At 34.4% G+C, this 16,808-nt stretch overlaps 1 protein-coding gene across 1 annotated transcript in view; it reads left to right on the forward strand.

The window, feature by feature from the left end:
* Positions 1-16,808, forward strand: part of LOC105548088 (titin) — a 222,251-nt gene that overhangs the window by 93,192 nt on the left and 112,251 nt on the right. Inside the window, exons 112-131 of the mRNA XM_011991956.1 lie at positions 256-345; positions 1,469-1,552; positions 1,859-1,942; positions 2,249-2,332; positions 2,443-2,526; positions 2,610-2,693; positions 2,841-2,924; positions 3,059-3,142; positions 3,272-3,355; positions 3,488-3,565; positions 3,973-4,056; positions 4,536-4,625; positions 4,887-4,964; positions 8,749-8,862; positions 10,175-10,243; positions 12,466-12,546; positions 13,460-13,534; positions 14,143-14,232; positions 14,664-14,726; positions 14,986-15,075. Coding sequence (XP_011847346.1) covers positions 256-345; positions 1,469-1,552; positions 1,859-1,942; positions 2,249-2,332; positions 2,443-2,526; positions 2,610-2,693; positions 2,841-2,924; positions 3,059-3,142; positions 3,272-3,355; positions 3,488-3,565; positions 3,973-4,056; positions 4,536-4,625; positions 4,887-4,964; positions 8,749-8,862; positions 10,175-10,243; positions 12,466-12,546; positions 13,460-13,534; positions 14,143-14,232; positions 14,664-14,726; positions 14,986-15,075 — 1,674 coding nt within the window. The remainder of the gene's footprint in view (positions 1-255; positions 346-1,468; positions 1,553-1,858; positions 1,943-2,248; positions 2,333-2,442; positions 2,527-2,609; positions 2,694-2,840; positions 2,925-3,058; positions 3,143-3,271; positions 3,356-3,487; positions 3,566-3,972; positions 4,057-4,535; positions 4,626-4,886; positions 4,965-8,748; positions 8,863-10,174; positions 10,244-12,465; positions 12,547-13,459; positions 13,535-14,142; positions 14,233-14,663; positions 14,727-14,985; positions 15,076-16,808) is intronic.

Here is a 16,808-nt window from a genome sequence, read left to right on the forward strand (position 1 = left end):
GTGCCTGAAGCTATCCCTCCCAAACCGGAAAGTCCTCCCCCAGAAGGTATGCGAAAGCTATACAAACTATAGGAGAAAAATGATTGTTATTTTAACTAGGAAATTATATGTTAAAAATCCTGCTACTTAAAGATGATATAATTCTAAATAAAACAAATGTCAACTGCTATCCAAAATATCTTGGTGTGTGCTTATATGCAAAAGGCATCTATTGTTTTCACCTTTTCTAAACATAAATTACAAATATCTTTGAAGTGCCTGAAGTGCTGCCACCAAAGGAAGTGGTCCCAGAAAAGAAAGTACCAGTGCCTCCTCCCAAAAAGCCAGAAGCTCCACCTCCTAAAGGTAGGTATCATTACACACTGTCAGTCCGGGGGGCCTGGGGAAAGAGTGTACAGAAAAGTCTGCGGATCTAACAAGTTGTATTTGCTTGGGTCAATGTGGAGTCGATATTCCCCCTTTATAGCTTCTAACTGAAAGATACTAATATCTTCAAAGTTCCTGAAGCTCCTAAAGAAGTTGTACTTGAAAAGAAAGTATCTGTGGCTGTGCCCAAAAAACCGGAAGCCCCACGAGCAAAAGGTATTTATTCCCACTCCTCTGTTAAGAAAAACTTATTCTCTGTACCCCTCACAATCATTGTAAAATATGCCTTCACCATTCATAAACTATAAAAATACTAATATCTTTCAAGTACCTGAAGCTGCTCAAGAAGTTGTCCCAGAAAAGAAAATTCCCAAGGCACCAATCAAAAAACCAGAAGCTCCCCCAGTTACAGGTACATGTCAGCTCAACCTTATCCTGCAGAAGAAATCTCTCTTCCATTCCTGAAAACAATTTTAGTCCATTGCTCTTCATTAACCTAAGTATAAAACTACTAATATCTTTCAAGTGCCAGAAGTTCCTCAAGAAGCCGCAGAGAAAGAAATTCCCATGGCTCCACCCAAAAAACCAGAAGCTACAACTGTCCCAGGTACACTTTAGCCCTGACTTCATTCTGCAGAAGAGATATCTTCTCTCCTACTGTAAACAATTTTAGCCCATTTCTCTTCATTAACTTAAGTCTAAAACTACTAATATCTTTCAAGTGCCTGAAGCTCAAGAAGTTGTCCCAGAAAAGAAAGTTCCCAAGGCTCCGCCCAAAAAACCAGAAGCCCCACCTGCCACAGGTATTTTTCACCCCTGTCCTTTTTCTGCAGAAGAAATATCTCTTCTGATCTTAGAAATATTTCAGTCCATTTATCTCATTAACCTAAGTGAAAAACCACTAATATCTTTCAAGTGCCTGAAGTTCCACAAGAAATTGCCCCAGAAAAGAAAACACTGGTACCTCCTAAAAGGCCAGAAGTTCCACCTGTTACAGGTACTTGTCATTTGACCTTAAGTTTCAGAACATCCAGTTCCTCTGCTGTATATTTTTTTAGTAGTCTCCATAGCTCTACATGTAACTTTACTAATATCTTTTAAGTGCCAGAGGCTCCCAAAGAAGTTGTCCCTGAAAAGAAAGTGCCCTTGGTTCCTCCTAAAAAGCCTGAAGTCCCACCTGTTAAAGGTATTTGTCACTGACCTTAGACTTCAGAAGATCTAATTCTTTTGCAGTTGAATATATTTTGTTCCAGTGGACTTCATAACCCCTAAATGTAATTTTACTAATATCTTTTAAGTGCCAGAGGCTCCCAAAGAAGTTGTTGCTGAAAAGAAAGTGCCAGTGACAACTCCTAAAAAACCTGAAGTCCCACCTGTTACAGGTATTTGTCACTGGCTTTAGGCTTCAGAAGATTGAACTCTTCTGTTCTTGAAGATATTTTTCTAGTGGTCTTCATAATGCCTAAATGTAATTTCACTAATATCTTTTAAGTGCCAGAGGCTCCCAAAGAGGTTATTCCTGAAAAGAAAGTGCCCTTGGCTCCTCCTAAAAAGCCTGAAGTCCCACCTGTTAAAGGTATTTGTCACTGGCTTTAGGCTTCAGAAGATCAAACTCTTCTGTTCTTCAAAATATTTTTTCTGGTGGTCTTCATAACCCCTAAATGTAATTTCACTAATATCTTTTAAGTGCCAGAGGCTCCCAAAGAGGTTGTTCCTGAAAAGAAAGTGCCAGTGACTCCTCCTAAAAAGCCTGAAGTGCCACCTGTTAAAGGTATTTGTCATTGACTTTAAGCTTCAGAAGATCTCTCTCTTCTACTCTTGAAAATATTTTTCCTAATGGTCTTCATAACTTCTAAATGTAATTTCACTAATATCTTCTAAGTTCCAGAAGCTCCCAAAGAAGTTGTTCCTGAAAAGAAAGTGCCAGTGGCTCCTCCTAAAAAGCCTGAAGTGCCACCTGTTAAAGGTATTTATCACTGATTTTAGGCTTCAGAAGATCAAACTCTTCTGCTCTGGAAAATATTTTTCTTGTGGTCTTCATAATGCCTAAATATAATTCCACTAATATCTTTCAAGTGCCTGAGGCTCCCAAAGAAGTTGTTCCTGAAAAGAAAGTGCCAGTGGCTCCTCCTAAAAAGCCTGAAGTGCCACCCACAAAAGGTAGACACCCTCATGTTGCTGTGTTTGATATTGTTTGTTTGTCTTTACTTTGTCTAATAATGAAAATACTAATATCTTTAAAGTCCCAGAGGTGCCAAAGGCAGCTGTCCCAGAAAGGAAGGTGCCTGAAGCTATCCCTCCCAAACCGGAAAGTCCTCCTCCAGAAGGTAATAATGAAACTATTCAAATTACTGTTTTTTAAAATACAAACTCTCTCCTTAGTGTTGTAAAAACCTTTCTTTTTTTTTTTTTTTGGAAACTACTGCATGTATTTTAGTCAATTCTGGCATTAAAATGAGCTCATGTCTTTAAAGCTTTCGAGGAGCCTGAGGAAGTTGCCCCGGAAGAGCCTCCTGCTGAAGTTGTGGAAGAGCCAGAGCCGGCTGCGCCTCCACAAGGTACCTGGCAAGAAAGCTGCTGGGATACGTCGGCCGCTCTTTCCCCTTCCTGCCCCGATAATTCTGGGCGCTCTGAGCTTTTGTCTCATTTCTCAATCTTCATTCTTTCTAAAACATACCTTCTAATTCTTTAGTGACCGTGCCACCTAAGAAACCTGTCCCAGAAAAGAAAGCACCTGCTATCGTTGCCAAAAAACCTGAACCACCACCGGTGAAAGGTATTCCTCACTGCCACTAACTCCCTATCAAAAAACTGTCTTTAAAATGCCATATTCCACTGTTCTGCTTCATGATTTTCACATTTCATTGAAACCATGAGCTTAAACAACTACTAATATCTTTTATAGTGCCTGAGGTGCCCAAGGAGGTTGTTCCTGAAAAGAAGGTGCCTCCAGTGGTTCCCAAAAAGCCAGAAGCCCCACCTGCTAAAGGTATATGTAGCTTTCCATTGTTTGATGGAGGCAGATGGAGCCCCCAGCTTCTAAAAGGGTTTTGTTCTGTGTAAATGTGATGGATGTTTACTGGTGATTGTTTCTAATGTTAAAATACTAATATCTTTGAAGTGCCTGAAGTTCCAAAAGAAGTTGTTCCAGAAAAGAAAGTAGCTGTTCCCAAAAAGCCAGAAGTCCCACCAGCAAAAGGTACATGTCACTAATGAGACTCTGCAGAAAAGCACTCACCGTTGTCTAAAAAGTCACCTATTATCAAACCCTTTATTTGCCAATCCTCTTAAATCCACAACTACAAAACTGTCATTCTGGATTTTTAGGGTGTAAATGCTTTTTTAATAGCATCACTGACTTTTAAAAGTGATATATTTACTTATTACAAGCATTGGAAAAGTTTACTAACTTGGTTTTTTTTATTTTTAATAGGCCATATTTTCCTCCCCACTATATGAGGATCCAAAGACAGATCACTGACCTTATTGTGAAATTTGTTCTTGGATCTGTCCCTGGGTTATTTGAGCAAAATGTGAAGTAGATGTGGTATAAATTTAATATACTTCTCAACTACGCATAATAAAAACTAATTAATATCTTTAAAGTGCCAGAAGTGCCAAAGAAACCTGTCTTGGAAGAGAAACCAGCTGTTCCTGTTCCGGAAAGAGTGGAGTCTCCTCCCCCAGAAGGTACACGTGAGACCGATCATTAATGACCTTGCCACTTGCGACTATTTCTAATTTAAGCTTTGTTCTTCTTCCTTCCTAACTCATTATTTCTTGGTCATTTTCTAACCTTTAATTATTTGTCTTAATTCATCATTCTGAATGAGCTCCAATCTCAAATCTATTTTGGGTTATTGGTCCACAGTATCTACATAAGTCATAGTAAGCTGTATTAAACAAAGCTTCTCCAATGTACACAGAAAGTAAGACAGGAGAACTAATGATTATAAATGACATTAAACACTAAAAGGGCTTTGCAAGCATTCGAATCAATAGACGAAGAAGTTAGTGCAAATGAGATAGATTTTATCTTAACAAAAATAAGAGAAGGTATTAATTGAATCAAAAGAAGAAATCAAGATTACTATGTGTCGTGTTTAGTGTTTGTCCATCTTAGAATATTGTTCCATACATTGAAATAAAATTAACTAATATCTTTAAAGTATATGAAGAACCTGAGGAAATTGCTCCTGAAGAGGAAGAGCCGGTACCTGTTGCAGAAGAGGAGGAACCAAAAGCCCCACCTCCAGCAGGTACGAAGCAGAATTCACTGTATGGGAAAACACAGTCATTTCATTTTTGTGTCTATATATCTTCTTCAAGGCAAAATATCAGTCTTGTACCTTGTTGCCTGAAATCTGACTACATTAAGAAGTCATTTCTACACATAAAACTTTGGTCCCACAGAATTTGGTCCCACATATACCAAGAAATGTGTGGCTTTTAATTCATTCATTAGCATTACATTTTTCATTGTAATCACCTAATTCTAAAAGAAATTCCTATTATTCAAGTGCCTGAAGAGCCCAAGAAGATCATCCCAGAGAAGAAAGTTCCTGTCATCAAAAAACCAGAAGCACCACCTCCTAAAGGTACTCATGTTAAAATGAATACTTCATTTTTGTGGTGTCTACAATTTTACACTCTTTTCTTATTGTGTGTTGTGTTATATCATACGTTTGTTAACTCTTACCTATATGTTATGGTGTTCAATAAACTTGTATGTATATCTTACATCTTGCAACTTTGTATTATTAAATACTACTAATATCTTTAAAGAACCTGAGATGCCAAAGAAAGTTGTTCCAGTGAAGAAGGTCCCAACTGTTAAGAAGCCAGAAACACCAGCAGCTAAAGGTATTCACATCATCATTGGCATCATAAAAGAGAAAATATTCTGATATCTTAAAGTGGAATCCAATAAGTTGTCCTCGTTGTCACTGCATAACTAAGGACAAAAATTTCCTTATTTTGCTTTCATTAATTTTAATGCTGCTCCAATAAATGCAGGTTTTTTATTCTTAATATTTAAAAATGTTTTTAAATACTCTTTTTAAAACAAAACTAATATCTTCAAAGTGCCTGAGGTGCCCAAGAAACTTGTTCCAGTAAGGAAAGAACCTGTGCCTGTTACCAAAAAACCAGAAGTTCTTCCAGAAAAAGGTACCTACCATGAAGAAAAAATAGATTTCTCTAACTGCTATTTAAGCATGTTAATAATAGGTCTTAGAGAAAAACATACTGATTGTGAATTTATGTTAAAACCACATTGCACAGAAAAAAGGGAAATAATGAAGGGGAAAAAATGAAACAGACAAGCAGGAGTGAAAAAATGAATGGGATTCAGTTGTGCTGTGATATATCACATGGTTACAACTAGTAGAAAAGAACCTCTCATTCAATGTGTCAAACAGCTCAATTCAACATATTTTGTTGAATGTAGACCATTAACAAGACATCATATTAGAAAAATTAAGGCCTGATCTTGTCTTCAAGTAAGTTAAATCCAGTGAGAGGATAGAAAGATAACAGGACTCTAATACACACAGGAATTACACATAGCAAGTGAATACAAAGGGCTGCAGAAACACAGGGCAAGAAAAGATTACTTTCAGGCAGAGGCATCATGGGAAGTTGTATGGAATAATTGAATTTAAATTTTGATGGACTTTTACATGTAGAAATTGAGGAAATGAGGCCGGATGTGGTGGCTCACGCCTGTAATCCCAACACTTGGGGAGGCCGAGGTGGTTGGATCACTTGAGGTCAGGAGTTCAAGACCAGCCTGGCCAACATGGTGAAACCCCATCTCCACTAAAAATACAAAAATTAGCTGGGCGTGGTGATATGTCCCTGTAATCCCAGCTACTTGGGAGGCTGAGGCAGGAGAATTGCTTGAACCCAGGAGGCAGAGGTTGCAGTGAGCCGAGATCATGCCACTGCACTCCAGCTTGGGCGACACAGTGAGCTTCTGTCTCAAAAAAAAAAAGAAAGAAATTGAGGACATGATATCCTATGGAAAGGGAAGAGCATATTGAAAGGCATAGAGATAGAAGGATCTAGAATGTTCAAGGACTTTCAAGTAAACTTATACAATTTGGGTATGGATTGACTGTGGAATGTCTTGAAAGATAATACCAGATATAAAGATGAGGTCATATTTTGGAGTACTTCAAATGCTAGAAAAAGGCTTGTACTTTTTTCTATAGGCAATAGGAAGCTTCAAAGGTTTTGCAGCAGGCTTACATATTAACAGGATTTGGGCTTTAGAAAGGTAACTGACAGCAATTTCAGCTGCTAAATAGTAAAGACCCATTGTAATTACTTAAGGTCTTTAAGAGTTGGACAAGATCCGTGGTGGTAGAAATGAAAAGGGGCACTGGGTTTGAGAGAGATGGAGACTGAGTGGCCTCTGACCATTGTCAAAACCATTAGGGAAATTGAGGAGCCCAAGATCATTGTAAGGTTTAAAGCTAGATGGCCAAAAGAATGGTTCGTTGGGTCTCTGAACACATGTTAGAGGAAGATGGTAGATGTATTTTTCACCTTTAAAGCATAAAAGTTGGGAGTATGCCTCAGGAGCTTAAGAAAGAGATCAGGCCTAGAGATGTAGCTTAAAGTCATTCACATGGAAATAAGAATTGAGTATGAAGGAACAATTACTCAGAAAATGTACAGCAAATTTTTTTAAGTGTCGAAGTTAGACCAGTGGGAAAACATCTTCATTTAAGGGTACACAGAGGACTAGAAGCAAATGAAGAAGGCTGAGAAGATTCATATATAAAATTAGGATGTCCAAAACGGTGCCATGTCTCAGAAGCCATTTTCCCCATGAAATCTTCTAAGATGAAGCTCTTGCCCCTGCATTCTTTGCCTGCTCTTTAGACAGTCTTGCATGTCTTCTAAATTCTTAATAGTAAACAAAATCATATCTTTAAAGTGCCCAAAGTGCCCGAGAAAATCATCCCAGAAAAGGAAGTGTCTGTGCCTATCCCTGCAGAGCCAGAAGCTCCACCTGCTGAAGGTACATGGCTTCTCCATAACTCTTGTAAAGATGACAATTGTCTTCATCCTCTTGCTTTGACTGTAGACGAATCTTATGTATTTGTCTGTCTGTCTCATGTATTGAAGTTATTGATATTTGGGGGTCATCTGAATAATCTGTTATAGAGTGTTATTTAATGTAGCTAGGTTGATATGTTAGAATAGTAGTTGCAGTATTCTGTTCTAAATATAGTCTAAAATAAAACACTATATTTTTTAAAGTTGAAGAGACTCCTGAGGAAATAATATATGAAGAAAAAGCATCTATAACCATTGGTAGAAAAGAGACTCCCCCTGTTGAAGGTATATATATATATATATAAATTTTTTTAATCTCCTGAAGATTACTGTTAGAATTACAAAAGCATTTACAGGACACTATTCCTTCTTGAAATTATATACAAGATCTGTCTAGCATGTTTGACTGCTTTATTTTTGAAATAGTTACACTTCTTTCAAATTATAATCTTTAATTTGGTTACTCTTGTTGGTAATTATAAATTCCAAAAGGTACAGTTTACTGAAGCAAAATGGAATAATTGCCTTGGATCCCCAAATGATAACACAGTATCAAATTTTAAAGCTCATCTCATTTGCCATCAATATACATTGAATAATCTAATTAATAGGCAGTTCAAGTATAAGAACTTTTTCTTATATGTGAATTTTTCTATACGTGAATTTGTATGAATTGTATATTTTTATTTTATGACTGTAATCTTTGCATCAATGTGAAATTTCTATGAGTCTTTTTGAAGAACTTTACAACCTCGTATCCTTTGTCAAAATTCTTTAAAGAACGTGAAGTTGAAAAGTACGTTAAACCTGAAGAGCCTGAACCTGAACCACAGCCTGAAGAAATACCAGTAAAAGGTATTCAAGCCAGTGGACTTAAATCTTCTTTATCATATTCTTTCTCTTTAAATGTATACGGTTTATGTTGTTGTACATATGTAGTATGTCTGTTCCCATTTGTATGTATTCTTCGTTTTAAATGTGAACCTCATTCTTAGGTTTCCATATAACTTGTACTGTTTATCTCATGTCAATTATGGCTTGTCTGGATGCTCTGTTTGTTGTTGTTATTGGTGCCTTTGCTGTATTTCTCATCATCTATGTAAAGGGTTGATATTTTTATGTTTTATGTTCTGTGTTTTGTGTCGGATACTGGTATTATGTACCTTAAAAAGTAAACTTTTTACTTCATATATATATGTATATATGTGTGTGTATATATAAAATAGAAATTATATATATAATTTCTATTAAATATACTACATATCCCCATGCTAACATATACATATACTAACACCTCTGAAATACTCTTTCAAGAACCTGAACCTGAAAAGAAGGTTATTGAGAAACCAAAACTCAAACCAAGACCCCCAGCTCCACCACCTGCTCCACCTAAGGAAGATGTGAAGGAGAAAATATTCCAACTTAAAGGTAAAAATACCACTTCCAACGTTTTATTAGCCTGCTTCAAACTTCTATCCAGCCATCTGAAATGATGCTTGCAAGAAATGTATGACTTTTAGAAGTGTGTACTTTTTCAGACATGATTGTACTGTGAGATTGCATACAGTTGTGTCTTCTGCTGCCCCATGGTTCCTGGGTTGCTTGTCATGTCATGCCTGCTGCTGCAAAAGTCAGAAAGTACACTGATAGCGTCATCGGGATATCTGAATGCAGGGGCTATCCAATTAACTTTCTTTTGTGGAGTGGGGAGAAAAGAGTTTTCTGATTTCAAAGCCTGATTGCTATACATATCATTGTGGTCTTATGCTTAAGGAATGTATAAGAAATCTTTGCAAGATATTTTCAATATTGCAGTAACACATTTACTTAAAAGCCAAAACTTTGTTCTTAAAGAATTGCATGTGCTTTTAAATATATTACAAGTAATATAGTTATGATCTCCAATAGCTGATATGTGCCTATATATCATGAAAGGAAAGCATATGAATGACTTGTTACTGTTCCCCTATCTTTTTTTTTTTTTCTTGCAACTTAAAGAAGTGTTCTGTGTGGTTCTCAGGGGAGCTGGAAAGAGTAGTTATGAAGACATTTGGTATCCAGCATCCCTTCCTATTATTAAACTTCCCTTCCACCTTCTTATATTTTGATTTTTCTATGAATTGACACAATGTTACTTAATTTTAAAAATATCAGTTTCTTTAAAAGCTGAAACAAACTGGCAAAAGCATATTATTCTTATTTTAACAAAAAGTTGTCTTGTGATGTCATATGATTCCCCAATCTAAAATTATCTAGATGTAATCTTAGGTATGCACTTTCCCCATACAGACCTATGTATCTTCAAACCAGAGTCTTCCAGCATAAGACATTGCTGCTGGTGATTCTTGCCCTCTACAACCCTCATGGCCTTTACGGGGACCCTCTGGCACTTCTTGAAAGGCCACCCATCTGTTAATTGACACTCCATGAGGACACACACATAAATACATTTCCCTTAACTTAAAATGTATGCTCAAAGGAAAATTTCTTCCTCTTGCCAATAACAAAAATTGCCTTATTTCTCTGCCGGTCTTTAATTAACTACTGAGCTTTGGAGTAAAACTGCAGTCTGTTTTCATGGTTTGAATGCTGCTTGTATGTTCTTTGGAAGCTGTTCTTGGCTGTTATTAATGCTTTCTGGTTATAAGCAAAGCTTGGTTTTGATTCTTGGAGTAGAAAGTTAATCACTTGCTTCAGATTAAATATACAAATAATAAAAGTAAAATCATATTCTTTAAAGCTGTTCCAAAGAAGAAAGTTCCTGAAAAACCTGAGGTTCCAGAAAAAGTGGAGCTTACACCTCTGAAAGGTATTTCACAGGCTGAAAAATACATACTTACGTGGTAGCCCTTTTCCTGACTCCTCGCTCTTTCTGCCTCCATTGAATGTTCTGTCTCTCTTTTTCAATCATCAGAGAGTAGTCCCATTCATTTCTTATATTTCTGTGGCTTTTATGGTCCTGGCTCGTAAGTGTGGCTTCCTTTGTCTCCCATCCCTTTCATACATTGCATAGACATGGTCTATCTTCGTCTCATCTGCATATGTCTTCTTGCATTTTCCTAAACTTAAAAATATCAAATTTTACTGGTTAGCCAAAATTGATATTAAGAGACATGTGAGATTAAAATGCTGAGAGCTATTAGTAAACTGTTTTGACATTTCCCTGACATAAGCATTTTAGCCAATGTAATAAGCATTAAAAATAAGTCCTATCTTTCTTTTATATTATTAAGGTTATTTGTAGGGATTTCCTTAGGACTTTCGTGTCAGTCTCTTCTCACTGACTCTAAGGCATTCTCTGAGGTGTACAGAATTCATATTTCAGAAAAATTTCCTTATTACTGTAGGTAATTTTTAAAATGTATTTTTCTGTAAACAGTATTTTCCCTAATAAGGTCTCATCTAAAATTAGACCCTAAAGAAAACTAAATGAATTATAAGAGTCTAGAAAACATCTATCAAAAATAAACTTAATTTTTCTAGTGGGTAGCAGTGTTCTGTTCAAGCAATCAACACATTCACACCTAGAAATTAAGACTGTTTCTGGTCACTCTGAAATTTTGGGGAAAAAAGTCATCCATATAAATATACATTTCCTGATTTCATAAAGGGGAGATTACAAAATAATGTTATCATGGATATTGATCATAAACATTTAAATAGCACATAATCACATATAATGACTTTAAAAATAATAGCTACAATGGTGGGTTCTCAAATATCAATAAGATTTTTAAAATAAAATAATAATATAAAAAACGCACAGATATATTTTCACTATGTCCATTATATCAGTAAAGAAAATCTATATTATGCCTCCTCGCTTTACATTAATTAGATGCATGTGCTTCCTTCTGGGTTTGAGCAATAAAAATAGTTACTAAGAAGATTGGTACCTTTAAAATAGTATTGAAGGCCAACACAATTTATCCTGGATAAAATATGTAATGTTTAACTGTAAAATTTTTACTTAAAATATTTGGCATTAGAAAAAAATGATTATTCAAAATGAAATACATATTTGCCTATTGCAGGTTTAAATTTTTGTAATAAGAGTTAAGCAATGTTATCTTTATCACATAAAAAAATTTAATGAGTTGCAAATATCTTGTTTGAAGCCCTAAATAGGAAATTTTACAGAAATATCTAAAAATTCAGCTTTCTGACAGTGAGCAAATAGTTACATGATACAAATAAATACTGTTCTAAATTAGATTTTAATTGACATTAGTAGAGAGGAAAAAGGTTTAATAATCACTACGTGTTCCTTTCTTTCACCATTCAAATCTGTGAGGGCCGTAATAGCAAAAGAGGCCGCTCTATAAAATAGCATCACCCACCATGCTCAGTATTCACTGTAGAGGAAATTAATTTTGAATTCCTTGCATTCCTTAATTTGAATGAAGAACATTTTCTTATTCACAAAAAATGAGCTTCCAACACCAGCTTTGAGATTTTATAATTCTATAATTTTAAATATTTTATCCAGTATTATTTCAAAAAGGAAATCTTAAGAAAGGATACTCTTCTTCTGTTCAGAAAGTGAGATATGGCCCTTCCCCAGCATCAAAGTCACAAATCGGAACCCTTGGCCACCGTCTGCCCTCAGTGGAGAAGACTGAATGATGGCACTAACACTTGCCAGTATCATTTTCATACATTTAGTGGTTGGGGAGGTAACATCGTAAATTTGGACAATCTGCAGTTGAGTTTGGGACAAAGATGCTGACCCTATAATTTGATTAAAGATTCATAAAGTCAGTACAGAGCAACATCCTCTACAAGCATTTAAAATGAATACATTTGCCTGCAGTTAATGGACTTGAATTTCATCACAAGGCTGTATAGATATTTATACAGAGGAGATAACTTGAAATGTATCATTTAAACTTAAATTCTGTGGTATTTATATGCAGTGAAAATTGTTACTTAATGCACTACAGTTAACTAGTTTTAGGAGAGACATTTTTCTTGTTGAAATTCCGTTTTTATATAAATTCACTTCAAAATTTGAAATCATATTCTTTTAAGTGCCTGGAGGTGAAAAGAAAGTTCGCAAATTACTTCCTGAACGTAAACCTGAACCAAAGGAAGAAGTTGTTCTGAAAAGCGGTATAGTATTTCTCGACCATTCTGTCAGCGTTAAGTAATTTTAAAAATGAACTTGAAAGCTTACAAAATGTTTCTGTCCTTTGGTTTTCTTTGAATTGGTTTGCTATTTATCAAAATTTGTTTGTAGTTTCACTGAAAATTAAGAAAAATGTCATTTCCAGATCTTTTCTTTTAAAAAGACAGAAATTTTGTGAGCATTCACAGTATTTTGAAATTTAAAATGTTAATAGGCATAACTAAGTTGATAATATTCTAAACTAACAACAACCATGACTGCCATTTTCATAACCAAATTATGTAGTAAAGTACACTAAACCTATTAAATACCTTACATGAAACTACTTTAGCTTTAATTCAATATTCAGTTTTAAAGCATGACACAGGATCACCACAACTAATAAATAACATCCTTAAAAAACTGAACATTTCTTTCCGACTAATACAATATTAAAGAATGTGAAACAAGATAGTCAAATGAAGAATTAAGTTCTAACATTGTCTTCACATAGAATTCTGATTTTTAGGCTACCTTTCTTTAGATATCTCTGCTTAAGTAAACTTTCTACTTATTTACATACTCATTAAATCATTAACATTTAATTATTATTACAATTCGTTGCTATTCAAATTATTTATTTTGTGTTGGAGCTGTTTCTCCCACAGACTTGTCTCAGAATATACCCTCTATCAAGACAGAAACAAAGTAACTTTGAGTGCTATTATAATTAACGTAACAACCTTTGATTCAAAAAAAAAAGAAAAATCTTTTAGTGTAAATGCTTACTTTCCAGAGTGCTAGGTAGCATGCTTTTTTCCATTTTCCTTGCTTTGTACATTATTTGCATTTGTCAAGCTTATTCAGCATCTTCATTAGTTTGTCTTGGTTTACATATAAACCTTTTTGTCTTTAAAGTTCTAAGAAAAAGACCTGAAGAGGAAGAGCCTAAAGTAGAACCTAAAAAACTAGAAAAAGTTAAAAAACCTGCAGGTAGGAATCTCAGTGACAATTTGTAAGAATATCTTGTAACAAAATGGACATTTAACAAAAGGTTTATCTTGTAAACATAAATGAAGTTAGATGTAAACATGGCTTCATATTTCATCTGTGATGTAGTCTTTGTTTTCCATTGTCTGCTTTCTGTTTAAATAGTTTTATAGTAATTCCCAAATCCATTCATGTATTTCCCTGCACTTCATTCTTATCATTCCTTTGCAACTTAAGTTCCTCCAGTAGAAATGACTGAAATAATGAAGTGGCTATTCATGGGAGGTTGTCAGCAAAGGTTTCATAATCTGGGAGCTTTTAAATGGATTGGCTTTTATCATTAGCCTCTTCTCAAAGGGTATAATTATTGGGAACTATTATAGAAGTGATTTAGAAGGAGAGAGCCATGGGGAGTGGAAGACAAGTTGATGGAATAAAAGGAAGAAAAATAAATGAAAGCAGAGTCAAGAAAATAAAATAGAAATTGATAAACTATAAGGTTTTTTAAAAAACCATCAATAGAGTTTTTGAAAAATAAATTGATATTTCAGATGAGTTGCTCCCTAAATATTCAAATATTAACACTAAAAAAAAATCTTATTATCTTAAAGTACCAGAACCACCACCTCCAAAACCTGTTGAAGAGGTTGAAGTACCTACTGTTACAAAAAGAGAAAGGAAGATTCCTGAACCAACAAAAGGTACAAATCTACTGGCATTCTTAGTTGTCTCTAAAAATGCAAATATGTATCATTTAAAATATTGTTACACTGACATAAAGATTTGAACACATGACCTTAATCTGTTCATCACATATGGCTTAATTTTCTTTACCCTCTCACTCTCCTATGCAATTGGCTAATGATTACCCAGTTGCAAAATAAGTTACCAGAAAAAAAAATTGTATTTATGGGCAATGAGATAAATAACAACATTAAAACCAAGAACATTGCCTTACTATATTTTCCAAATATTTTGTTTAAAATGAAAACTAATCAAATACTTGATTTGATAATTATATGTATATAAATTCTAATATCTTCCAAGATATGTGGGCTTAATTTTGGTTTTGACTTTGTGAAAAACTTCAAAAATCCTGTAATAATCTGCCCTCTACTCTGAATTATTTCAGTGCCTGAAATCAAGCCAGCAATACCTCTCCCTGGACCTGAACCGAAACCAAAGCCTGAAGCAGGTGAGCAAGCTTATCCTCAATGTCAACAGCATATTCCTTCTTGATTCACACACATAACATGTACTTAATAAAAGATAGTAGGTGAAAGTCAGTATGTATCAAATGATTTCTGATGTCTCAATATGTTTAACATACTATTCTCTTAAACACTAGTTATTCAAAGATTTCAAAATTATATCAGAAGAGGCAAATAAGCCACCAAATAAGCTTTTAGGAAGTGACAAATTGATACATTAATGCAATGGACATCTCTCTACAGAAGTGAAAACAATCAAACCACCTCCTGTGGAACCTGAACCAACCCCCATCGCTGCCCCAGTAACAGTGCCGGTGGTTGGAAAGAAAGCAGGTATTTATCCTGTAGCTTTCTTTTTGCTAGTTTGTTTTGGTGACTTAATAAAAGTATTCACACTTGATTAAAATTCAAGCCCTGTTTATGTTGCAACATAGGTATCATTTCAACTTTAGAGGTTTATGATAAGTTTCTAGCCTTTCTTCATCTAGTATCTTTTATCCACCTTGTCTCCTGCCCAGTGGGTGAATATTGTGCCTTAATTGGAATGTACATTCCCGGGTTGCGCCATTTCTTTCATATGCTTTGGAGATTAAGTAATGAATATGTTTGGGGCTGATAAAAACTAAGGAGACAGGCAGAGACCCTATAAGGGTATACATATAAGAATCCCATGAAGCTTCAAATTTTCCTTACACCCTATTGGAACTATTTCTCTTTTTTAAAAAAGTCTGTATATTGGGATAATGTAAAAGTTCTGGAAATGGATAGTGTTGATGGTTGTACAACATTGTGACTGTATTTCATGCAAGTGAATTGTATACTTAAAAATGGCTAAAATAGTAAATTTTATGTTAGGTATATTTCACCACGAAAAAAAAGAAAAAGAAAAAAGAGACTCCATAGTTCAGTCTTTTAATCTGTATAAGGAATTAGATCAATAATAATTTTCTTAAATGTTCTAACTTAATGGTATAGATATCTCAAGTCCAAACTTAAAGCACCTATTAGTTGTATATGAACTATTTAGTATAGTTCATCATTTAAGTGATAATTTGAGATATAATTGATCAAAACTAATTTGATATGTAATTGATAGTCATTGATAAACACACATGCTATTTGCCCTCTGGCTCACTATCTGGCTGACAAGATCATTCATATCCCCAACCTCAGCATCATGAAATATATCCACATAACAAAATTGCACATGCATCCCATGAGTTTAAAATAAAAGTTGAAATTATTTTTTAAAAAAAGAAAAAAATAACAAAACCAAAAATAAAACAAAGTAAATTTAAAGTGGGGTGTGGGGGGAATGCATATATTGATAATTTTCTAAGATGTGAGGAATCTAAGATATTCAATGTAATGCCTTGACAATTTGTTCCTATGGAAAAATGATCATCTCCACTGATAAAGCACAAAATAAAAAATTCAGGGTGAATAAAAAAAAAAAGAACTATTTGTTACATTCCACAATGAGATGTGCATAGCCCCCGGGAATAACATTTAGAAATATCCATAATAGCTTGACAGAGAGATTTTTGAATTTAATTTTCTGAACCTAATAAAAATTGATTATATCTTTAATAAATCAATAAAACTATTCAGAAAAATTATATTTTAGATTATTCATTCAATAATTATATAGTCATTTTATATTTGTTTATATATTTTTATATAAATTATTTAGAAATTTTTTTATTTAAAATTATCTCAAAATATTTGGAGTTTACCATGTTTAATGACATGAAAAAATATACTATATTCTTTTGACTGTAGTTTAATTTTTAATATTTATGTTATATTTTGTCACTGATGTTTATGATTTGGGCATTACTCTTTTAAACTTTTATAATGTCAATGTAGTACTTTTATTATTCAGAAAAAGGTGATGAATTGCTCTTGGCTGATTAAGTATGTATAAAAATAAAGCTATTCTCAGTTATCCTGGGGGCTGAGGCTAGCAAACTCGTTCCACAGTTTTTACTGTCCTGTATTAATAATGGAATCAAAATGTCAGAACTCTCTTGCTTCTGCTTTACTTCATTGTCTAAGGGAAATCT

The sequence above is a fragment of the Mandrillus leucophaeus genome, unplaced genomic scaffold, assembly GCF_000951045.1.
Source record: "Mandrillus leucophaeus isolate KB7577 unplaced genomic scaffold, Mleu.le_1.0 Scaffold40, whole genome shotgun sequence".
NCBI classification, from domain to species: Eukaryota; Metazoa; Chordata; class Mammalia; order Primates; family Cercopithecidae; genus Mandrillus; species Mandrillus leucophaeus.